The sequence below is a fragment of the Palaemon carinicauda genome, chromosome 37 (genome assembly GCF_036898095.1).
Source record: "Palaemon carinicauda isolate YSFRI2023 chromosome 37, ASM3689809v2, whole genome shotgun sequence".
Lineage (NCBI taxonomy): Eukaryota > Metazoa > Arthropoda > Malacostraca > Decapoda > Palaemonidae > Palaemon > Palaemon carinicauda.
This window is the reverse complement of record NC_090761.1, coordinates 63104728-63129760: the sequence shown is the minus strand read 5'-3', so window position 1 is coordinate 63129760 and position 25033 is coordinate 63104728. Positions and strand designations below refer to the sequence as shown.

Genomic DNA, 25033 nt, shown 5'->3' with positions numbered 1-25033 from the left:
TAAAAGGTATTACACTCGAAGATCCTGATACCTGTTCACCCAATACACTGTTAAGTTCCAAAACAGTCCACTGTTCATCGCAGCACTAGACGACATGTTTTATAACACTACCTGCCCCCACCACAAAGTGTTTTATTTCATGCACTTGCTTCGCGTAATGTTTATAGAAAACTCTAGATGATTTCCACCCCATATATGAGCGGAGTCTATCAAAGTCCATATGTTGAAAGAAGTTTAACGAGGAAGCAACTTTTCTAGGATCGTGACCTGCAGGTGTACTGTCAGGATCCGCTCTGAGAATAAAGTAGGCGAGTTTTGCCCTCAGTTGTTTTAGGGATAAGTTTGATCCTGAGGTTTCGCTTAGGAAGAGCTGTCCCTCCTTGAAGTCTGAAGTTCTTCGAAAATAGACCTTAAGACACTCTACTGGACACAGAGAGACATCTTCCTTCAGAGGGCAGATTCTCAAAGGACCCCACCTTTTGGTGGGCAGCTCATTTTTGACGAGAAAGGTAGGATCGGGGAAAAGATTCAGTTCTCCCTCTTCTGTGAACTGAATATGGCCTTCGTTTCTAGATAGGGCCACTATTTCACTAACTCTAACCCCTGAGGCTATAGCGAACAAGAATATCAGTTTCTGTGTTAGATCCTTTAGGGTAAAATCTTTGTTGTTCAAATTCGAAGGATAGTGCAAGACTTTGTCCAAGGACCATGATATGGGCTTTGGAGGGGTTGCTGGTTTGAGTCTAGTGCATGCTTTCGGAATCTTACTGAAGATTTTGTTTGACAGATCCACCTGGAAGGCGTAAAGAAGAGGTCTAGTCAAAGCTGACTTACACGTAGTTATTGTGGTGGAAGCCAGGCCTTGTTCATGAAGGTAGATGAAGAAGGAAAGGCAGAAGTCTATTGGGATTTCTGCCGGTCTCTTTGCTTTCATAAAGGAAACCCACTTCTTCCAAGACGATTTGTATTGTCTTCTGGTTGACTTTGACTTGTATTCTTCTATAAAGTCGATGTTGTCTTTTGAGATCCCGAACCTTTTCTTGGCTGCTAAGGCGAGAAAATCATGATGCAGGTTTTGGGTTCTCAATGATAAAGCGTAGACAGTCAATTTCTGAACCAGTTGGGATAGAACTGGATTCAGTAGAGGAAACAGCTTCAATTTCAGTTCTATAACTAGAGGGAACCAATTGCTCCTGGGCCATTTGAGGGCCATTACTGCTGCTGTTCCCCTGAAGGATCTCAGATTGTTTGGGGGGCTTCAGCAGGAGATTTGATGGTGAGAACAGATACTGTAGATATGATTCCATATGGCGTCCGTTGCTTCTGCCCGAGGGTCCTCGTAAGGGGCCACGTATCGAGGTAGTTTCTTGTTGTCGCTCCTTGCGAAGAGGTCGATCTGCAGTTCCCGGACTTTTTCCAAGATGAAGGAGAATGAGTCTGCGTCCAGGGACCATTCTGTTTCTATCGGCTTTTGCCTGGATAGAGCATCCGCCGTCACATTGCGGAACCCTTGCAGGTGAACTGCTGATAAGTGCCATCTTTTCTTCCTTGCCAAGCGAAAGACGGCTAACAACACGTGATTAATGTAAGGTGATCTTGAGCCTTGTCGGGTCAGACATTTCACTATTACTTCGCTGTCCAAGACCAGCCTGATGTGGGCTGATCTGTGAGGGGATAGTTTCTTCAACGTTAGGAAGACTGCCACTGCTTCCAAAATGTTGATGTGAAAAGTCTTGAACTGGTGTGACCAGTTCCCTTGCACTTTCCTTTGATGGCAATGGCCTCCCCATCCTTCCGATGAGGCATCTGTGTGGATGACCACTGAAGGTTGAAGTGGTTGTAAGGGAATTGTCCTTGTCAGACTTTTGACCTTTGACCACGGTCTTAGAAGCGATCGCAGTAGGGTCGGTGTCAATCTCTGTTGATCTCTTCGAGCATTTGATGCGTATCTTCTCCAGACTCCTGACGCATCTTTTAGTTGTGCTTTTAGCACTGGGTCTGTCACTGCTGCAAACTGGAGAGAGCCCAGTACTCTTTCCTGTTGGTGTCTTAAAATCTTGTTGAGTTTCAGTAGTCTCCTGACAGATCCCGCAATCTCTCTCCTCTTCTTCGGTGGAATGGAGAGGCGGTGTGACTGCAAGACCCAATGGATTCCTAACCATTGAGACTCCTGAGCTGAAGAGAGGCGAGACTTCTTGTAGTTGATCTTGAAGCCCAGATGATCCAGGAACTGAATCACCTTTGTGGCTGCTTGCAAACAAGCTGTCTTGGATGCTGACCACACCAGCCAGTCGTCCAGGTATGCCGCTACCTGAATACCTTTTAAGCGTAGCTGTTGGAAGACTGTGTCTACGAGTTTGTGAATATCCTTGGGGCTATGTTTAGTCCGAAGGGCATGGCTGTGAAGACATAATTTGTCTTCTGTAGCCTGAATCCTAGGTAGGAGGAGAGGGGGCGGCTGACTGGTAGGTGCCAATAAGCATCTGCCAGGTCTATGAGACTGTGTACGCCCCTTTTGGTAACAGGGTCCTTATGTGTTGTAGGGTTAGAATCCGGAATTTGTTGTTCTCGATGAACTTGTTGAGTGGAGACAAGTCTAGAATGACTCTGAGTTTGTCTGAGTCCTTCTTGGGAACACAAAACAGCCTTCCCTGGAACTTGATGGACTTAATTTTCCTTATTACCTTTTTGCTCAAGAGCTCTAAGGTATATTCTTCCAATAAGGGGGTGGAGTGTTGGAAGAATTGAGGAAAGGGGGGTGGAGTTTTGTTCCATTTCCACCCGAGTCCATTCTTGATTAGGCTGTGGGCCCAGGGATCGAAGGTCCAACGATCCCAAAAGTGGAAGAGTCTTCCTCCTACCTGGAGCATCTCATTGCTGAGATGTTCCAGAGAGTTTGTTACCCTGACCACGTCCTCCTCTACCCTTTGAGGAGTTTCTTGAGGAGCCTCTTCTAGAGCCTCTGCCTCTAGGGCGAAAGGTAGTGGTGTGCCTCTCGAAGCCTGGATCAAAAACCGGCGACTGAGCTATCAGCTGCTGGGGCACCACTTGGAAGGTGATTTGCGGCTGGACAACCATTTGGGGCACTATGGTCATGGTGACAGTTGGATGTTGTGCAGGTCTCTGAGACACACGTGGCTTCTTTGTCTTCCTGTTCTTGGGTTGGAGACCAGCGTCAGAGGATGATTTCCTCTTGGAAGACATGCCTCACTTCTGGAGAAGGTTCCTATTCTCCGTGGCGGCTTTAGCAATGACCTCCTGGACTACTTCTTTTGGGAAGAGGTCCTTGCCCCAGATGCATGAAGTGATCAACTTCCTGGGCTCGTGTTTGACCGATGCGTTGACAAACACTTGCTCTCTACAGGCCCTGCTGGCCTTTACGAAAGCATACATGTCCTTAACAAGGGTAGCCATGTGAGTCTTGGCTAGGACCATGTACATATCTGGGATATTTGAAAGGCCTGCACACATTTCCATACAGTTCTGGAGAGACAAAGAGGCAGCTAGTCTTTCTTTTGTCTCTTGTCCCCTTCTTAGAAGATGTTCCGAAAACTTTGGAAGGTTCTCGTTGAACTGTTGTCCTGCTATCTCTGGATCCAGTTTTGAGACTGAGAAAGTTAAAGGAACCTCGTTCCATTCCTTCTCGCAGGTAGGCAGAGCTAGAGACAATGGTCTGCACTCCTCTAGCATAGGGCATGGTTTACCCCCGTCAACTGCTTTCAGCACGTAGTCGAGAGCTTTGGCCAAAAAAGGGAAAGCTCTGGAGGAAGGAATTGAATTGAATATGGGATTTAGGCATTAAGCCAAGCACTGGGGCATCAAAGGCCATTCAGCGCTATATAACTAAAATCATTCAATCATATCTGTACACTCACAACATTTAGTATCATTTTAACCTTTAATACAAATCGTAACACTTTCATACAATAAAATCTAGATGTGAAATAAATAGGGATTAAAAGGGTAAAATAAATAAATAAATTAATAAAATCAATTATAGCTCGTAATATAACCCAATACTTTGTATAAATTTTCTCAAGTTCAGGGTATTACAGTTTTCCCCCAGTATATCTCTTAACGGTTTGTCCTGGAGTAAATGTGTCCTCCTCTGGAGATTAAAAACAGGACAATCGACTAAAATATGTTTAACATCCATTGTCACTTGACAGGTATTACAAAGAGGGGCCTGTCTCCCTTCCCCACTCTTCATTAAATAATTGTGCGTTGCATGTGTATGGCCAATACGCAGCCTAGTTAAAATAATGGTATCCCTTCTCCTGAGAACGCCCGAGCGTTTCGCTTCTCTAACTTCCCTCCTCATCACTTGTTGTTCCTTGCAGAACGATTCTATCATTTGTTGAAGCTGTTCTAGGAGCGCCTCACCCTTGGTTAACAGCGGATCCAAATGAGGCGTTGGGGTCGAAGAAGTTGACAGCATAAGTTGATATGCCGTCATGGAAAACTGAGGGTCTTCCGTTATTGTTGATACGGATCCTTCTTCCTCCGCGGGTGGTTGGGCCACCTCTTCTTCAGGATTTTCTTGCAGAAGATCCTTTTCGGTGTCTGTGGACACCTCCAACATCCGCTCATGATGGATGTCCATGCCTTCAAGTGCCTTGTTGATGTCAGCCTCTATCGTCAGCTGGATGAAGGGAGGCTTGACCTGTTCCTAAGGCACAACCGCGTCAGATTGGGCCTTAGGGAACAGATGGCATCTCATAGCTTCGTTGGACAGGTAAGGTCCCAGAGAGTTCTTTGGGAACCCTTTTACCCATTTCCGAAGCGTTTCCCTCGCTGTATCCCTTGACTCCGTCTTCTCAGGATCACTAAATCCTCCAGTCATCAAGGCCGAGCAGACGGTGCAACCCTTCGGATCCCAATACCTCAGGGTTTCAGTTGCGATGGAGCAGGAGGCATGAGACCTGCACATCTTGTGGCCACAAAAGTCCCTACTTTTGTGGTTGCAGAACAGGACTGCACACTTCACCTTGACCTCCTCCTGAAAGGAAAGAAAAAGTGAAATGAGTATGGGGTAATTCATCTCGCTGATAAATTTTCACATGTATAAATAGTACACATTACTATTATTATCATAGCTTAGGCTAGTAAGCTAGAAAGGAAATAGGAAAGACACATATCTGTGTTTCCCCTCCAGGCAATTGTTGTGACCTCCTACAATATTAATATTTTTAACTTCCTTGTTAGGGAAAATACAGAGTGGAATAACTCTCGTACGTAGAGCCGGAGTCAGTGGATACTAACACTAACTCCACCAATTGTAGAATATTAATACTGAAAGGTAATCATTGGTGTTCTGATGATCTAGGATACATCAGAATATTGAAGGAATACTTCACCTAAACATTTTTTAATCGGTCTCAACAATGGACTGTGAAGGGATACACAGAGTATGTTGGAAAATTCATACTACTGTATCCTTATACAGTATACTGTAGTTTTCTAACTGCTATATTGTTATACTGTAGGAATACTGGCTATTGTATTGTCTTATACTGTAGTTTTGCTGGTATGCTACCGGGTTAGGCTAGTACCAGGCGGCACTAGCCAACAAAGAGAGAGAAAGCATGGAAAGAAGGACTACCATATTATAACTTAGTACAATAATTAGGGGTGTAGGGACTACTGTCTCTACTGCCTTCTTTCCAGAATGAGAATTCAAATGGAAGGGGAGAAATACATTGATTCTAGCTTCCATCCAGCCACAATTTCTGTTGCCGGCTGTACTGCCTGTTAGAGTTTGTGGATGGCAGTCCAAGGGAGGATTGAAGAATACTCAAAAGTGTAATGCGTTTCCCACCGGTAGCCGTTAGGGCCGGCTCAACCTTTCCCGGAGCTTTGCTTCCGTTAGGGAGATGGTCGAAGCGGCAACCTAACCGCCTTTGTAGGAGCCCGGCCGGTAACCCAGTCAGCCCAAAGAGCGGGGTGATTGTAGAATACCGGCCACAGGAATCATGGACTAAAGGAGAGAAGGGGAAGGGAAAGGGTCTTATATTTTACAGAGAAAGGTGGCGGCAGGTATGTCTCCTACTTTCGGCTGCAAATCAAGGAAGCATAGTTTCCTATACCGGCGCCGTCTTGGGCGGCAGAGGAATAACGATTCCCTAGCCTGAGACATTGCCGGATATAAGACATGTCTTCTGGTCCACAAGGGAGAAAGGTGGCGGCAATTATATTACTCACTTTCGGTTGTGGACTAGGGAAGCCGAACTACCTATGTCGACAACGGTGTAACCGGCAGGGGAATGACTATTCCCCCATCTGTAACACTGTCGGCATCAAGACTGAATACCCTGAGTTACTGTCGTATTTCAAAGCCGGGATGCTCGTCGGCAAAGAAGATCGACAAGAAATACTATCCCAGTCAAGCCGGAGTACACTACTCGATGGCGATGACAGAAGATAGGGTTGTCACCTGGGCTGACGGCACTCTGGGGGAAGGAAGGGTTTATCCTCATTTCTCTAAATGAGAAGAGTATAGAATTATGCTAGTAATTCTAGGAGATATTTATATCTCCGACCGAATTAATAAAACGATACTCGAGGATAAACGGGGGATAACGTAACTAAAGTATACTAAAACGCATTAGGCTAGCCTAACTCGAGTCGGGACCTTGGCTACGCTAGTACCACCGAGGCCCTATCGTATACGATAGAAACGTTTTTTCGGAAGAGGAAATATTACATGTGTAAATCTTATCTTCACTAGTATAATTTTGCCTAACTAGCTAGAATTTCTTTATAGCTAAATACCGGGAATGTCGTACTGCTAACTAAATAAAGCATTTATGATGTACGACAGCGGTCCTAAAATGGCTGCCTCCAGTGATGGCAGTGCTCCGCTTAACACACCTAAATTATGTTAATTTAACTGTGATAAGGGAGCCAAAAATTAAACACAGGAAAGATTAAATACTAAACTTTCCAGAGGATGAAGATGTAGGAGATTGCATGGTAATATTCCTACAAAACAGTAACAACACCAAGAGCAACGTGGGAGCACACCGTGCCTAAATAGCTGCGTGAAAATGAATTAATACGCCGTAGTAGTACTGGGAGGGGATCCACCGAGTAACCTTGATAACGGCTCCCCTTCATTTTTGCCACTCTTCCCCCTCAAAGTGTAAAATCTATTCGGGGTGAAGATTGCCATGTGTCATATCAAGAAATACGTCCCCTGATATTATGCGATATCCTTAAAAGTTATATTAAGGATACTCGCGCCAGGAATTAGAATTCTGGAAACCTGTGGTTAATTCTCTGGGAGTATCACTGTAGCCAAATATCCCTTAGAAAGCTGCCTAAAGGAACCTTCTATCAGGACGACATGGCTGAGCCCAAAAATAGTATATATGAATACATGGCCTTTAATTGTTTATCCTGTGATCAGCATCTTTTCGATGCACTCTATAAAGAGATCCTAAAATTCAACCAGGACTGTATTGAGAATTCAACACCATTATCTGTCTATCAAGCAGGCAATATCTGTTGTTTCATGTGAAATCTTTTTCAAAGGATCTTGTTTCTTCATAATTGTTCATACGCTATCCTTATTTTCTACTTTGTTTAACCTTGTGAAAGTGAAAGTTCCATTAGCTTTTTAACGCAAGTAAACTGTAATCTTAATCCTTAGGTTATAATTCTGGCAAATATGAATCACCATTCTTAAAGTTTGCCTGAGAACCTAGAATCCAGAATTTTAGATTGCCAAATATTTCACACCAAACCAAATAATAATTTCTAAATTGTAAGTACGGTAATTGGTTTTCAGTGAAACCCTTTACTTATAAGCCAAGGTCCATCTCTCACTTCCACTGATTTCTCACACATATTCAGCCACATTATACAAAATGTAAGGTGGTAAGCAACTGGAGATCCAAGGATCCTTCTGTCCATATGAAGAGCTACTTTTAGCTGTTGCTTTCATTTTTCTTTTGTTAAATAAGACTGATGTGTCTGTTGAACACAAAACAATGTAATATGTTAGCATAAGAAAACAAATTTAAATAATAAGTTTACACATTTGTGTAAATATTTTGTTTGCATCTTTAATATAAGCTACTAATCTTAAGAAAAGTACATTACCTTATACTCAGGAAACCTAAGAATTTCTTGAAAAATCACTTGCGCAGGACAATCGTATTTCTTTGTCCAGTTGCCTAGATCAACAACAGTCCCATTCTCAATGATACTCTGCAAATATAATAACAAAAACATCAAAACATGACAAATTCGAAGATAATTTGTATTTTTCCTAACCATACAAACCTTAGCTATTTACATTGGGTTTACCTTTTAGCGCAGCTGAAATGGCGAGCCATTAGAATTTAACGAGGGTGTATTACCCCCGCGCTAGTTAGCGGGGGGTAGGGGAGTGGTAGCTAGCTACCCCTCCCCCCCCTCACACACAGATGAATGCTCACTTTCACTTAGAGGTAGGACTTGTCTTGGGGGACAGGGCTGGCGGGCAAATATGTGTAAATAGCTAAGGTTTGTATGGTTAGGAAAAATACAAATTATCTTCGAATTTGTCATTTGTTCCGTAACCGAAATACAAACCACGCTATTTACATTGGGTGACTTACCCATTAGGTAGGGTGGAAAGTCCCCAGCCATACTGGCTTTGGCTTTGGCTTTACCCGGGGACTCAGAATCCGAGTGAGTCGCACTCGAGAAAAGGAGTCCCTGCACCTCACAAGTTCCTTGCTCCGCAAGGAACCGTGTGGCCTACATAAGCTTGTGTGTGAAGGAAGAAGTGTGACCCGTCCTAGGCAGTTGACCTGGAGTTCCAGAAGGAACTCTGGGTTAGGACGTTCCCAATACCACCTCGTCAGGGTATGGGGGACGCGACAGTATTGACTCAATACTCGGAACACAAGGAAGCATGGTTTACCTGCAGAGGTTCGAGGTCAGCTATGCAGAGACCAGGATGCTGCTTCCCCGTAGAGGGGATGATGAAGAAAGAAATAAGGGCCAGACATACTTCTTTCGTTCATGCAGACTAAAACCTGATAACAATGCCCTCAACCTTCTGCTACCTGTCCAAAAAGGAGCCTGAGGTTAGACCAGCTGTTGTGTAGCTACCACAGAGCGATAGAAAACGTATCGAGACTCTTGTGGGTCACGCCCTGCAGGAAGCGGGCTGCGAAGGTCATTAGACGCTTCCAGACTCCAGCTTGTAGCACCTGCGTCACAGAGTAGTATTACTCGAAGGCGAGGGACGTTGCGATGTATCCAACATCGTGCTGTAGGGCGACGTGACGGGGGAGGGTCTGGAGACAGGTCGAGATGAATGTCCTAGAGTCCGAGCTGAAGAGGTATACTGGTGACTCTCCCCCGTGTCCTCTTTGTGCTCCCAAATCGGCTGCAACTGAGGACAAACTGCAACTGTTCCCAAAGCTAACCTCTCGATTCCTTTATTACTGGCAAGAAAGAGAAGGTCTTGGGACATCAGATACAGAATGGAGACTCGAAATCTTGAAGGAATTGGACCGAAGGGCCGGGACCCCCAGATTCTGAGTCTAGCCAACAACTCAGGAGCGAACCTGAATGTTGCCTTCCCCTCTTCTGTAGAAAGGGCGGAGTCGTACGAGACCAAGAAGATTGCTTACACACTGGCCGTGGCCAGAGTGAGCAGGAGACCCAAGGCGGAATACAATCCGAGGCCTGTCGTAAAGGGTCTTGAGAAGATCTCTTAAAGGACTAAAAGTCCGAGCCATGCTCCAAGTTGGAGGTCTTCCTCTGACTAGGGCAGGGACGATCGTAGCTTCGCATGAGCGAGGAAAGATCCAGTGGGCAGGAAAAAGTTATTCCTTTAAGCCTGAAGGTCAGGGAAAGGCTGAGCGACAGGCTTCATTGCCGAGAGCGGAAAGGAGTTTCCTCCCGCCGAAAGGCAATAAGACCGTTATTGCTGGCGAAGAGGCCTCAAGGGAAGAGGTATATCTCCCACAGCACCAACCACCGACGACTCTTCACTTTGCCTGGAAGACCCCTGCGGATGACTATCGCAGATGACGCGACCTCCGTACCGCGACTATAGCGGGTTGTCTCTTCTTGAGGAGGAGGCGCAGTGTCTCCAGGCATGAAGCCGAAGAGACGCCCCGTTTCGGGAGAGATGTCGCAGTGTGGTTGTTTGAGTAGTCTGCGCCGTGGTAGAAGCTCTCCCGGGAGTTCCGTCAGGGGAAGCAGAGGGTCCAGAAACCGTTCTGCGCATAGTCCCAGTGGAGCTCTCCCATTGAAAGGTTGACAGACAACCTCGTCTTGTTGAGACCCATTGTCCACAGACAAAAAGGAGGGAAGACGCAGGTGTCGAAGTTGTCCCACCATCACCGGAATGCATCTTGCCAGAGTCTCGGGGTCTGAGACTGGGGGGAAGAACACCGGAAGCTTGAGGTTCCAAGCTGTCGCGATCAGGTCCCCCAGACCAGGACTTGCTGGTTAATCAAGGTCAAAGACCCCCAGGTACACTCTCTCTACGAGGCTCTGCTCGGATAGTTGGAGAGAACATTCCTCTGCCTGGAATGAGAGAGCCGATGGTGGTATTGAGAGAATCTCAATCATCCCGGTATCTCTACTGCAAGATGTGAAGGTGTGAAAATGCGTCCCCTGCTGGTTAGAACACGCCAGAATCATGAAGTCGACGCGCACGGGGCGACTCGGCAGGAGCTGTAGGATCTGTAGAGGGGCCAGACTACGGCCCCTAAGCCTGCCTGAATGATGGAGAGGTATCCTTCAGGTCTTGACCATAGGCCTGGACCGGAACATGCCCCCCCCCCCCCCCCCCCCCCCGCCCCTTTCCTTTGACGAGTCCGAGAACAGCATCAAGAATGTGGGGAAAGGAAGAGAATATCCACTACCATCAAGAGGTTCCATAGTTCAACACCCATTGCAGGTCTAATAGTTCCGCTGGTCCCATAGGGGCCAGGAAGTCCGGTTAAACGTTGCCTGAAACCACCGGAACTTGGACCGCCTCACACGGAACTTATCCTGAGGCGACCGTTCGGACTACTGTATAGACGGGTCAATGAGGAAAGGAGAACTAGGAAACGTTCCAAGGTAGGGCTTTCAGCTCTGCTTGACTGAGAACAGATACTGCGACTCTCCTCAGTCTTGCCACAGTCAACTGAAAGGAAGGCTCGGAGGATGTGGCAACAGAATCTGGCGTCCCCAGGTGGTCACCCATCCAAGTACCGACCAGAACCGACGTTGCTTAACCTCGCTGGACGGACGAGAAGCGGGGTTTCCAACGTGGTAAGGCCGTTGACTCAATATCATGGCCAGATACTCCAGATGTTGAGGCAGAAGAAGAAAAGGCTCCAAGCAAAATACCATGAACCCACACTCATGGTAAGCATCCGGAAGCTTGTCCCGGCGCTGAAGAAAGTCGAACCCGAGCCTACTGGTGTTGACCAGCCCTCCAAAAAGCAGAGGAGGCGGAAGCCTGCACCTGAGCGGCCATGAGGAAAGCAGGGAGAGTTCTCTGGGGAAGAAAACCTGCTATGCCACGGCGGGATAGCCACACTGCATCATAAGCAGGAATACTTGCAGTCTAGGCTAAATTCGACAAGCTCCATGGAAGATGGATGGAATGGAAACTGAAAGTACCCGTCCTTCCGATCCAGGGTTTAAGGAGTCCTGTCGCCTCGTTACCAGTCTGATCAATTCTGCTGTTCTACGCTGGCCGAAGTTTGTTCGACAAACTTGATCAGGGCTGAGAGGTCGACTACGGAACTCCCCTCTCAGATCGTTCCTTACAAGAAAGGATCGACTGAAGAGGCCGGGGGTGAAGCCGTCGATGATCTTATGGAGGACCTTCGCCTAAGGTATGGATCATTCTGCCCAACCGGGCAACTCTTGCCGACGCTATGGCATAGAGGTTCAGAGACACTGAATTCGCTGACAGAGACGGCAGGCGCGATATCCTTGGCTGATCACAGAGATTGTGCGGGAATGGGCATCGGGAAGCTGTCATCCAGATGAGTAACCTTAAGCATCCTCCCAGCGAGAAACCTACAATCCTAGAGTTCGTAAACTCTACTGCTCCTTTTAGGACTGCTGCTCGCCATCGCGCGATCGCCCACCTGTGCATGCTGCTCGCCATCGCGCGATCGCTCACCTGCGCATGATGCTCGCCATCGCTCGCCAACGCGTCGACATGCCACAACGTGCCATCGCCAACCTGCGCGTTAGCGCTCACCAGCTCACCACCGATCGCCTGTTGATCCATATCGCCAGCGGTCTTCCTCGCCTACGCGGCAGCGCGTTTCCTCGCCATCGCACTAACGCTTGCGTTCGCCGCCTCGGACTCGCGCTCATTCACCTGCCCACCCTCTCGACCGCGCGACCGCTCGCCTGCGCGCCCGCTCGCCTGCGCGACCGCTTGCCTGCACGCTCGCGCGATCATTCGCCCGCGCGCCCACGTCCCTGCACGCTCGCGCGATCATTCGCCCGCGCGCCCACACGCCCACGTGCCTGCACGTCAACGCTCATGCGCGTCCGCGCACATGCTCTCCAATGTTCGCCCGCGCGCGAACCAACGGTATTCCGTCACGCGGACGGACAGTGTTCCGTCGCGCGAACTGACTGTACTCCGTCGCGCGAACCGACGGTGTTCGGTCGCGCGAACCGACGGTGTTCCGTCGCGCGAACCTACAGTATTTCTTCGCACGAACGTCGGCTTAATTCTTGCAGTATCCATTGCTCGTCTATGGGTTATCGCTCGCCGACCACCCTTTCTACCACGCTCGCCATCCTTCTGCGCTCCTTCGTTTGCGTTCCTGCGTGACCGCGCATGGGCGCTTCCACGTTCGCCCACTCGCAAATCTTTGAATTACCATCACGCGAGCTCCAGGGCGATTGTGACCACGATTTCCATTGGGGTTTTCGCAGCATGGCCAGCCTGGCGAGTTCTTCTGGAGCGTATTTCCAGAACACGGCCTCACCCCGTAAACGCAGAGCATGGCACTTGCAAGAATAGGAAGAAACTTCAGGGAGGTCTGAGAAACACTCCTCTTTCCAGAACCTGGGTTAGCCCTTCCCCGTCATTCCCTGGAAGGATTTTTGGCAGGGGGCTTTCCGTTCGAGATTTCTCCATCGGCCAAGGGGTGACTGCTTACCCCTTCCTCTGGGGCCTTACCAGGTCCTTTCCCTCCTCGGTTACGGCCCGAGGTTTGGTTCAAGGAAGCTACAGGAAGAGCATGGGTACTTTCCTCCTTTCGGGCTCAGGCACCTTAGCCTTTCGTCGTTAAGTATCTAACTTGCGGACAAGCTCGATGTTGTACCATCGGGACGCGCTGACTGAGGGCTTCCTTCGGGTGTCTCATCTGTGGAGGTCGACAACCTCAGACACCCTTCCATCCTTGAGAAGAGTTTGTTTGTGCCAAAGGACAGAGACTTAGACAGCGGCTGTGCGGAGGAAATCAACTTCCGTTTTCACTCCTCCAAGGCGCTTTCTTCCAGACTCTGCAGGGCTCCAGCGCCCTTTTCTTTCAACCACGTCGGCCTAAGTTATCGGCTACGACAACTGGGACAAGGTGTCCAATTGCAGTTTCCTCCTGTCAGGAACAGATGGCACGGGAGGCTGGCCCCCCTGCGCAGGTGGGTGATCGCGCGATGGCGAGCAGCATCCGCAGGTGGGCGATCGCGCGATGGCGAGCAGCATCCGCAGATGGGCGATCGCGCGATGGCGAGCACCATGCGCAGGTGGGCGATCAGGCGATGGCGAGCAGCATGCGCAGGTGGGCGATCGCGCGATGGCGAGCAGCATGCGCAGGTGGGCGATCGCGAGCAGCATGCGCAGGTGGGCGATCGCGAGCAGCATGCGCAGGTGGGCGATCGCGAGCAGCATGCGCAGGAGGGCGATCGCGAGCAGCATGCGCAGGTGGGCGATCGCGAGCAGCATGCGCAGGTGGGCGATCGCGAGCAGCATGCGCAGGTGGGCGATCGCGAGCAGCATGCGCAGGTGGGCGATCGCGCGATGGCGAGCAGCATGCGCAGGTGGGCGATCGTGCGATGGCGAGCTAATAGCTGGCGAACCATGTTCCTTCAGAAGCGTTGGAGAACGTTGGCGCGCCGGCTGTAACACACGCGGGCGATCCGGAGATCGCCGAGAGAGAGGTGATCGCTGACGTGTAGAACGCTGTTGAATAGGCGATACTAAAATCGCCTGTGCGCGCTGGCAAGCAGGTGATCGCTGGCGAACTGATGATCGCTGACGAGCAGAAGGCAACGCGTGGAAGCCTGCGCATAGAAGAAGAGTCCTTGACCCAGACCTGAACCGAAGTTCTAGATCGCGAGGGCGAACGTGGGCGCAAAGGGCGCGTAACAGGAACCAACAGGAACAGCAGGGATGATCATCATGAGAGCGCTGACGAACAGGAGAGCGCTGGCGAAAGGAGAGCGCTAGCGATCAGGAAGCGCTGATGAGCAGGAGAGCGCCTGTGCGCTAACACTGAGCAGGAGCAGGAGAGAACACAGCAGAAGGGCGCGCAGGGGAACCCTGACACGCAAGGGAAGAACCCCCATGGGAGGCAACCCTTTGCCCCGAAGGGAACGTTGTCCGTCGGGAGACAGATGTCCATCGGAAGACCGTTGCCTGTCCGCCGGGAGACTGATGTCCGTTGGAAGACCGTTGTCCGTCGGGAAGACCGTTGCCCGTCGGAAGACAAGATCAGACTGCTGTCCATCTGCACCAAGGCGGAAGATCAAGAAGAAGTTGTAGGCTGCAAACGGAGATTCAAAAAGGCGCCTCTTAGCACCCTTATAGGGAGATGAGAGGCCCTTACGACGAGGCGGACGGTGGGCCTTACGGCGAAGGAGGCCAACAGCAACAGCAGCAGAAGAATCCTCCGAAGAGGAGTCTCTATGAGTGTACTCTCTCGCGAACGAAAGAGAAACACTTCGTAGAAGAGACTGGTCAGCCAGTGACCTAAAAGGAGCAATCCTCCGAAGAGGGGCTCCTGCAGTTGCCCAGCCCCTTGAGCAAAAATGCAGGTGTGACCGCTCAGCACCAAGAGCATAGTCGCACGAAAAAAAGGCAAGAGAAGAACCCCCCAAAAGGGGAAAAACTCAAGCCTGGACAGGAAAAACTTCCCTCGGAAGGAAAGTTACCCGCCCAAGGAGGCAAGCCTCCTGAGAGTTCTAAAATGAACTGGAGAACTGTCCGTCGTCACGGGAGTACTTCCAGTAGAAGGAGACACGCCCCTGACGAAAATCAAAGGGGGGAGGCAGCAACAGCCGAATCCCCAGGCCTCAATAAGACAGCTCACACCGTTGCCATATTACAGAAACGAACTAGATCGGTAACTGGAAAAAAATAAAGCAAAAATCATTAGTACACATTCATTCCCCCGGGAAGGCTCCGAAGAGGAATCCCGAGGGAAAGGAAACAAGAATTACACAACAGGCACATGCCCTCACAACCACTTACACTCACGGAAGGAGAGCTGTAACCAAAACAGAATTATAACAATTATAATTAAGAAACTATGTAATTATGTAATTTAAAAATGAATGAACACTAAAGAAAGAACGAAAACCTCGAAAGGAATCGTTCTACAAGCTGAAAAATTAACAACTACAATTAGATTCATAAACTAATTGAGACAAACGTACGGCATAGCAACCCCCCCCCACACGGAAAGGAAGCTACAAAGGCGTAGTAACACGTAGTAAAAGGGTGAACGACCTCAAGAGAGAGAGAGAGAGAGAGAGAGAGAGAGAGAGAGAGAGAGAGAGAGAGAGAGAGAGAGAGAGAGAGAAAGACCAAAGTCAAATTCGATCGCCACCCATAAAATTACGCCGTGGAGGCCTAACTGCCGAGGACTCCACGTAGATATCGAACACTACACACACAACTCTGAAAAGGAAACTTACTGATTTCTATACTCAAATATATATACAAACATGAAAACATGTTTACATACATATCGAGTAAAAGAAAAGTAAGCGATTAAGTAAAGACAAAACAAACAATGGCTGCCAAGAGAGGACCAAGACAGAGACGTCTGTCACAGTCCGAGCCAAAAGTGAAAGTGAGCATTCATCTGTGTGTGAGGGGGGGGAGGGGTAGCTAGCTACCACTCCCCTACCCCCCGCTAACTAGCGCGGGGGTAATACACCCTCGTTAAATTCTAATGGGTCGCCATTTCAGCTGCGCTAAAAGGTAAACCCAATGTAAATAGCGTAGTTTGTATTTCGGTTACGGAACAAAATGTTATTTTCATTAGTAAAATAAATTTTTGAATATACTTACCCGATAATTATGTAGCTGTCAACTCCGTTGCCCGACAGAATTCTACGGAAGGGATACGCCAGCGATCGCTATACAAGAGGGGGGTGTACTCACAAGCGCCACCTGTGGCCAGGTACTGCAGTACTTCTTGTTGACACCACCTCAATTTTTCCTCGGTCCACTGGTTCTATGGGGAGGAAGGGTGGGTCAATTAAATCATGATTATCGGGTAAGTATATTCAAAAATTTATTTTACTAATGAAAATAACATTTTTCAATATTAAACTTACCCGATAATCATGTAGCTGATTCACACCCAGGGAGGTGGGTGAAAACCAGTGTACATGTATATCAAGAAGCTAAGTATCCCGTATTTCTTATTATCAGTTATTCAAAATAACAATGAAATTACAAGTACCTGGTAAGGAAGTCGACTTGAGCCATTACTCTGCCTTAAATAAGTTCGTCTTCCTTACTGAGCGCAGCGTTCCTCTTAGGAGGCTGAACAACTCTAAGGTGCTGAAGTATCAAGGGCTGCAACCCATACTAAAGGACCTCATCACAACCTTTAACCTCGGCGCTTCTCAAGAAAGAATTGACCACCCGCCAAATCAACAAGGATGTGGAAGGCTTCTTAGCCGACCGTACAACCCATAAAAAGTATTCAAGAGAAAGGTTAAAAGGTTATGGGAATGTAGTGGCTGAGCCCTCGCCTACTACTGCATTCGTTGCTACGAATGGTCCCAGGGTGTAGCAGTACTCGTAAAGAGACTGGACATCTTTGAGATAGAATGATGCGAACACTGACTTGCTTCTCCAATAGGTTGCATCCATAACACTCTGCAGAGAACGGCTCTGTTTGAAGGCCACTGAAGTAGCCACAGCTCCCACTTCATGTGTCCTTACCTTCAGCAAAGCAAGGTCTTCTTCCTTCAGATGAGAATGTGCTTCCCTAATCAGAAGCCTGAATAGTAAGAAACTGAGTTCTTAGAACTTGGAAAAGAAGGTTTCTTGATAGCACACCATAAGGCTTCTGATTGTCCTCGTAAAGGTTAAGACCTTTTTAGATAGTACCTAAGAGCTCTAACTGGGCAAAGTAATCTCTCCAGTTCATTCCCCACCAAGTTGGACAGGCTTGGGATCTCGAACGACTTAGGCCAAGGACGTGAAGGAAGCTCGTTTAGCAAAAACCGAGCTGCAAGGAACATGTAGCCGTTTCAGATGTGAAAACAATGATCCTGCTGAAGGCGTGGATCTCACTTACTCTTTTAGCTGTTGTCAAGCACACGAGGAAAAGAGTTTTTAATGTGAGGTCCTAAAAAGAGGCTGATTGGAGAGGTTCAAATCTTGATGACATAAGGAACCTTAGGACCACGTCTAGATTCCAGCCTGGAGTGGACAACCGACGTTCCTTTGAGGTCTCAAAAGACCTAGGGAGGTCCTGTAGATCTTTGTTGGTGGAAAGATCCAAGCCTCTGTGGCGGAAAACCGCTGCCAACATACTTCTGTAACCCTTGATCGTAGGAGCTGAAAGGGATCTTACTTTCCTTAGATGTAACAGGAAGTCAGCAATCTGGGTTACAGTGGTACTGGTTGAGGAAACTGCATTGGTCTTGTACCAGCTACGGAAGACTTCCCCTTGAGACTGATAGATTCTGAGAGTGGATGTTCTCCTTGCTCTGGCAATCGCTCTGGCTGCCTCCTTCGAAAAGCCCCTAGCTCTTGAGAGTCTTTCGAAAGTCTGAAGGCAGTCAGACGAAGAGCGTGGAGGTTTGGGTGTACCTTCTTTACGTGAGGTTGACGTAGAAGGTTCACTCCTAGAGGAAGAGTCCTGGGAATGTCGACCAGCCATTGCAGTACCTCTATGAACCATTCTCTCGCGAGCCAGAGCGGAGCCAACCCACGTCAGCCGTGTCCCTTTGCGAGAGGAGAACTTCTGAAGTACCCTGTTGACAATCTTGAACGGCGGGAATGCATACAGGTCGAGATGGGACCAATCCAGCAGAAAAGTATCCACGTGAACTGCTGCTGGGTCTGGAATCGGAGAACAATACAACAGGGGTCTCTAGGTTATCGAGGTAGCGAACAGATCTATGGTTGGCTGACCCCACAGGGCCCAAAGTCTGCTGCAAACACTCTTGTGAAGGGTCCACTCTGTGGGGATGACCTGACCCTTCCGGCTGAGGCGATCTGCCATGACATTCATACCGCCCTGAATGAACCTCGTTACCAGCGTGAGCTTTCGATCTTTTGACCAGATGAGGAGGTCCCTTGCGATCTAGAACAACTTCCACGAAAGAGTCCCTCCCTGCTTGAAGATGTAAGCCAGGGCTGTGGTGTTGTCAGAGTCCACCTCCACCACCTTGTGAAGCTGGAGGGACTTGAAGTTTATCAAGGCCAAAAGAACCGCCAACAACTCCTTGCAATTGATGTGAAGTGTCCTTTGCTCCTGATTCCATGTTCCCGAGCATTCCTGTCCGTCCAAAGTCGCACCCCAGCCCGTGTCTGATGCGTCCGAGAGGAGACGGCGGTCGGGTTTCTGAACAGCCAAATGTAGACTTCCTTGAGAAGAAAGCTGTTCTTACACCACGCGAGAGAAGACCTCCTCTCTTCGGAAACAGGAACTGAGACCGTCTCTAGTGTCATGTCCTTTATCCAGTGAGCAGCTAGATGATACTGAAGGGGGGGGAGGTGGAGTCTCCCTAACACGATGAACAGGGCCAGCGATGAAAGTGTCCCTGTTAGACTCATCCACTACCTGACTGAGCATCGGTTCCTTCTCAGCATGCTCTGGATGCATTCTAGGGCTTGGAAGATCCTTGGGGCCGACGGAAAAGCCCGAAAAGCTCGACTCTGAAGATCCATACCCAGGTAGACAATGGTCTGGGATGGGACAAGCTGAGACTCCTCAAAATTGACCAGGAGGCCCAGTTCCTTGGTCAGATCCATAGTCCATCTGAGAATCTCCAGACAGCGACGACTTGTGGGAGCTCTTAAAAGCCAGTCGTCTGACGGAGCCGGACACAAGATCATGGTACTGCTGCACAGTCTGTGAACTGTCAACCATGGGGAAGCGAGGAAGTACAGTGACAACCCGAAGCTGTCTAGACTGTCTGGGTCGTACAGACAACTCCTTATCGGGTTGCTGAGGTTGCCGCACTGCGTCACAACAAGTCACTTCTGCTGGTTGTTGAACGTCTTCCCAGTGACACACTGACTCCGTAAACAAAAAATCCTCTAACAAGGACTAAGCTTGGACTGCATGTCTTGCAACACAGCTCAAGGTCTATGGGAGCAGGTGTGGTAACAGACGGGGTTAGCGACTGAAGTGGAACCATTACCTTCCCTGGAAGCATGTTATGCTTAAATAAAAGTCCATAGGAGGCTACACAGCTAAAGGCTCCTCTCCAAATGACAGAGTCCTCAAGGGAATATCAGAAGGAGGGAGAAAAGCACTTTCTCATCTACAGGGACCATATCCGAGAAAAGCTAAGTTCTCTCAGTGAGGGTTTCACTGGTGCAAAAGCAGCAGACTAGAAGGCAACGTTATGAAACTGCTTGACAGTCTAGTGAGTTGGCAACAACCAAAGATGTGTGACTGAGAAGCATGCGGTAAGGTATGCAGAGCATGCTGTATGCAGATCATGCTGTATGTAGAGCATTCTGTAAGAGAAGCAGAGCATGTTGCATGGCGTGTAACATTTCTCAGAAATTCCATGACCAGTGCTAGATTGAGTAATATCGCATTACTGTCCATTGAAAGTGCACGTGCCGAGGGAATTGATTTAGACTGTTTTGTTGATGAATTTGATAGCCGGCATGATAATCGTAGAATTAAGCTGCACTAAATATACGATCTATAATCTACTTCACCTCAGGAAAGGGAAACTCGCCCTGTTGGCAACACTGCATTACTTCATGCATGTTGCATGGGGTTTTAATATCAACATAATATTTACATTACATTCATAACTCATGATTCATTTGTTTTGAAGATATTTTGCCATATTTGCGATTTGTTAAAAATGTTATTTTCATTAGTAAAATAAATTTTTGAATATACTTACCCGATAATCATGTAGCTGTCAACTCTGTTGCCCGACAGAATTCTATGGAGGGATACGCCAGCTATCACAATACTAGAAGGGGGTGTTCTTACCAGCGCCACCTGTGGCCAGGTACTCAAGTACTTCTTGTTGACACCTCCTCAATTATTCCTCGGTCCCACTGGTTCTCTATGGGGAGGAAGGGAGGGTCAATTAAATCATGATTATCGGGTAAGTATATTCAAAAATTTATTTTACTAATGAAAATAACATTTTTCAATATTAAACTTACCCGATAATCATGTAGCTGATTCACACCCAGGGGGGTGGGTGAAAACCAGTGTACAAGATTAAAGGATAGCTAAGTATCCCATATTTCATATAACAGTTATCTCAAATAACAATGAAATAATAAGTACCTGGTAAGGAAGTCGAATTGAACCGTTACTCTGTCTCTTTTTTAAGTTCGTCTTCCTTACTGAGCGCAGCGTTCCTCTTGGAGGCTGAATCAACCCAAAGGTGCTAAAGTATACAGGGCTGCAACCCATACTAAAGGACCTCATCACAACCTTTAACCTCGGCGCTTCTCAAGAAAGAATTGACCACCCGCCAAATCAAAAAGGATGTGGAAGGCTTCTTAGCCGACCGAACAACCCATAAAAAGTATTCAAGAGAAAGGTTAAAAAGTTATGGAATTATGGGAATGTAGTGGCTGAGCCCTCGCCTACTACTGCATTCGTTGCTACGAATGGACCCAGGGTGTAGCAGTACTCGTAAAGAGACTGGACATCTTTGAGATAGAATGATGCGAACACTGACTTGCTTCTCCAATAGGTTGCATCCATAACACTCTGCAGAGAACGGTTCTGTTTGAAGGCCACTGAAGTAGCCACAGCTCTCACTTCATGTGTCCTTACCTTCAGCAAAGCAAGGTCTTCTTCCTTCAGATGAGAATTTGCTTCTCTAATCAGAAGCCTGATGTAGTAAGAAACTGAGTTCTTAGACATTGGTAGAGAAGGCTTCTTGATAGCACACCATAAGGCTTCTGATTGTCCTCGTAATGGTTTTGACCTTCTTAAATAGTACTTAAGAGCTCTAACAGGGCAAAGTACTCTCTCTAGTTCGTTCCCCACCATGTTGGACAGGCTTGGGATCTCGAACGACTTAGGGCAAGGACGGGAAGGAAGCTCGTTTTAGCCAAAAAAACCGAGCCGCAAGGAACATGTAGCCGTTTCAGATGTGAAACCTATGTTCCTGCTGAAGGCGTGGATCTCACTTACTCTTTTACCTGTTGCTAAGCACACGAGGAAAAGAGTTTTTTAATGTGAGGTCCTTAAAAGAGGCTGATTGGAGCGGTTCAAATCCTGATGACATTAGGAACCTTAGGACCACGTCTAGATTCCAGCCTGGAGTGGACAACCGACGTTCCTTTGAGGTCTCAAAAGACCTAAGAGGTCCTGTAGATCTTTGTTGGAGGAAAGATCCAAGCCTCTGTGGCGGAAAACCGCTGCCAACAAACTTCTGTAACCCTTGATCGTAGGAGCTGATAGGGAGCTTACGTTCCTTAGATGTAACAGGAAGTCAGCAATCTGGGTTACATTGGTACTGGTTGAGGAAAACTGCATTGGCCTTGCACCAGCTTCGGAAGACTTCCCATAAAGACTGATAGACTCTGAGAGTGGATGTCGTCCTTGCTCTGGCAATCGCTCTGGCTGCCTCCTTCGAAAAGCCTCTAGCTCTTGAGAGTCTTTCGATAGTCTGAAGACAGTCAGACGAAGAGCGTGGAGGTGGGAGTACCTTCTTTACGTGAGGTTGACGCAGAAGGTCCACTCTAGGAGGAAGAGTCCTGGGAACGTCGACCAGCCATTGCAGTACCTCAGTGAAACATTCTCTCGCGGGCCAGAGGGGAGCAACCAACGTCAGCCGTGTCCCTTTGTGAGAGGCGAACTTCTGAAGTACCCTGTTGACAATCTTGAACGGCGGGAATGCATACAGGTTGAGATGGGACCAATCCAGCAGAAAGGCATCCACGCGAACTGCTGCTGGGTCTGGAATCGGAGAACAATACAAGAGGAGCCTCTTGGTCGTCGAGGTAGCGAATAGATCTATGGTTGGCTGATCCCACAGGGCCCAAAGTCTGCTGCAAACATTCTTGTGAAGGGTCCACTCTGTGGGGAAGACCTGACCCTTCCGGCTGAGGCGATCTGCCATGACATTCATATCGCCCTGAATGAGCCTCGTTACCAGCGTGAGCTTTCGATCTTTTGACCAAATGAGGAGGTCCCTTGCGATCTCGAACAACTTCCTCGAATGAGTCCCTCCCTGCTTGGAGATGTAAGCCAAGGCTGTGGTGTAGTCGGAGTTCACCTCCACCACCTTGTTAAGCTGGAGGGACTTGAAGTTTATCAAGGCCAAATGAACTGCCAACAACTCCTTGCAATAGATGTGAAGTGTCCTTTGCTCCTGATTCCATGTTCCCGAGCATTCCTGTCCGTCCAGTGTCGCACCCCAGCCCGTGTCCGATGCGTCCGAGAAGAGACGGTGGTCGGAGGACTGAACAGCCAATGGTAGACCTTCCTTGAGAAGAATGCTGTTCTTCCACCACGTTAGAGTAGACCTCATCTCTTCGGAAACAGGAACTGAACCCGTCTCTAGCGTCATGTCCTTTATCCAGTGAGCAGCTAGATGATACTGAAGGGGGCGGAGGTGGAGTCTCCCTAACTCGATGAACAGGGCCAGCGATGAAAGTGTCCCTGTTAGACTCATCCACTGCCTGACTAAGCATCGGTTCCTTCTCAGCATGCTCTGGATGCATTCTAGGGCTTGGAAGATCCTTGGGGCCGACGGACAAGTCCGAAAAGCTCGACTCTGAAGATCCATACCCAAGGAGACAATGGTCTGGGATGGAACGAGCTGAGACTCCTCAAAATTGACCAGGAGGCCCAGTTCCTTGGTCAGATCCATAGTCCATTTGAAAATCTCCAGACAGCGACGACTTGAGGGAGCTCTTAAAAGCCAGTCGTCTGACGGAGCCGGACACAAGATCATGATACTGCTGCACAGTCTGTAAACTGTCAATCATGGGCAAGCGAGGAAGTACAGTGACAACCCGAATCTGTCTAGACTGTCCAGGTCGTACAGACAACTCCTTAACGGGTTGCTGAGGTTGCCCACTGCGTCACAACAAGTCCCTTCTGTTGGTTGTTGAACGTCTTCCCCGTGACACATTGACTCCGTAAACAAAAAATCCTCTAACAAGGACTAAGCTTGGACTGCATGTCATGCAACACAGCTCAAGGTCTATGGGAGCAGGTGTGGTAACAGACGGGATTAGCGGCTGAAGTGTAACCATTACCTTCCCTGTAAGCATGTTATGCTTAAATAAAAGTCCATAAGAGGTTATGCAGCTAAAGGCTCCCTCCAAATGACAGAGTCCTCAAGGGAATATCAGAAGGAGGGAGAAAAGAACTTTCTCATCTACAGGGACCTTATCCTAGAAAAGCTAAGTTCTCTGAGTGAGGGTTCACTGGTGCAAAGCAGCAGACTAGAAGGCAACGTTATGAAACTGCTTGACAGTCTAGTGAGTTGGCAACAACCCAAGATGTGTTGAGAAGCATGCGGTAAGGTATGCAGAGTATGATGTATGCAGAGTATGCTGTATGCAGAGCATGCTGAATGCAGAGCATGCTGTATGCAGAGCATGTTGTATGCAGAGCATGCTGAATGCAGAGCATGCTGAATGCTGAGCATGTAGGAAGTAGAGCCTGCTGTAAGCAGAGCCTGCTGAAAGGAAAGCAGAGCGTGTGCATGGCGTTTAACATTTCTCAGAAATTCCATGACCAGTGCTAGAGTGCTTAATGCATGCTTGCATGGGGTTGAACCATGGAATGCTGAACAGCAGAGTCAGAACGAGCTGGAACAACAACAGAGGTTTCCTCAACTTGAGGGAAAACCTGAGGTTCAGACTGCATAGGCTGAACAACAGACGGAGCAGAAGGCAGGTGCAAGGGTGAAGGAGGTTGACTCCTAGCAAGAGTTGCACCCAAGGATTGTACCAGCTAAGCGGAGGACGGAGGCGGAGTAGTCCGTTCCTGTTCCTGAGAGATGAGTGGAGCATGAGAAGGTTGAGGCTGCGCAGAACAAGGTAAAGTTCTAGCAAGCTGAGGCTCCTGAGGCGCAAGTGCATGGTGTAGATGAGCTTGCCTAGATGAGGGTTGAACTCGGTGCAGCGCTGGTTGAGCAGACAGACTCACGGAGGGGAGAGGTTGTTGTACCCCAACCGAGAGTTGCACCACTGGAGGAGCAGCAAGGGGAGGAGGAGGAAGAGTGTAACTCTCCTGATCCCAAAGCAAGGGTTGCCTTAAAGAAGGCTGAGGCTGAACAACACTGTGAACAGCAAACTCCGAAAGTGGTTCAACATCGTACGCCTGGCAGATGGAGCTGCGACTGGGTGCAGCGAGTGCAGGCGGGTGCAGCACAGGCTGAACGGGTGCAGGAGGTTGGTGCACCACCGGTGCAGGCGGGTGCAGCATAGGCTGAACGGGTGCAGGAGGTTGGTGCACCACCGGTGCAGGCGGGTGCAGCACAGGCTGAACGGGTGCAGGAGGTTGGTGCACCACCGGTGCAGGCGGGTGCAGCACAGGCTGAACGGGTGCAGGAGGTTGGTGCACCACAGGTGCAGGAGGTGCAACACTCTCAGCACGACACTCACGCATCAAGTCCGAAAGCTGTGCTTGCA

The 25033-nt window shown here is 48.6% G+C and overlaps 1 protein-coding gene and 1 pseudogene across 1 annotated transcript in view; both read right to left on the bottom strand.

Moving 5' to 3' along the window:
* Positions 1-25033, bottom strand: part of LOC137629159 (uncharacterized) — a 55372-nt gene that overhangs the window by 21857 nt on the left and 8482 nt on the right. Inside the window, exon 3 of the mRNA XM_068360421.1 lies at positions 8104-8211. Coding sequence (XP_068216522.1) covers positions 8104-8211 — 108 coding nt within the window. The remainder of the gene's footprint in view (positions 1-8103; positions 8212-25033) is intronic.
* LOC137629868 (5S ribosomal RNA) lies at positions 11164-11282 on the bottom strand (annotated as a pseudogene).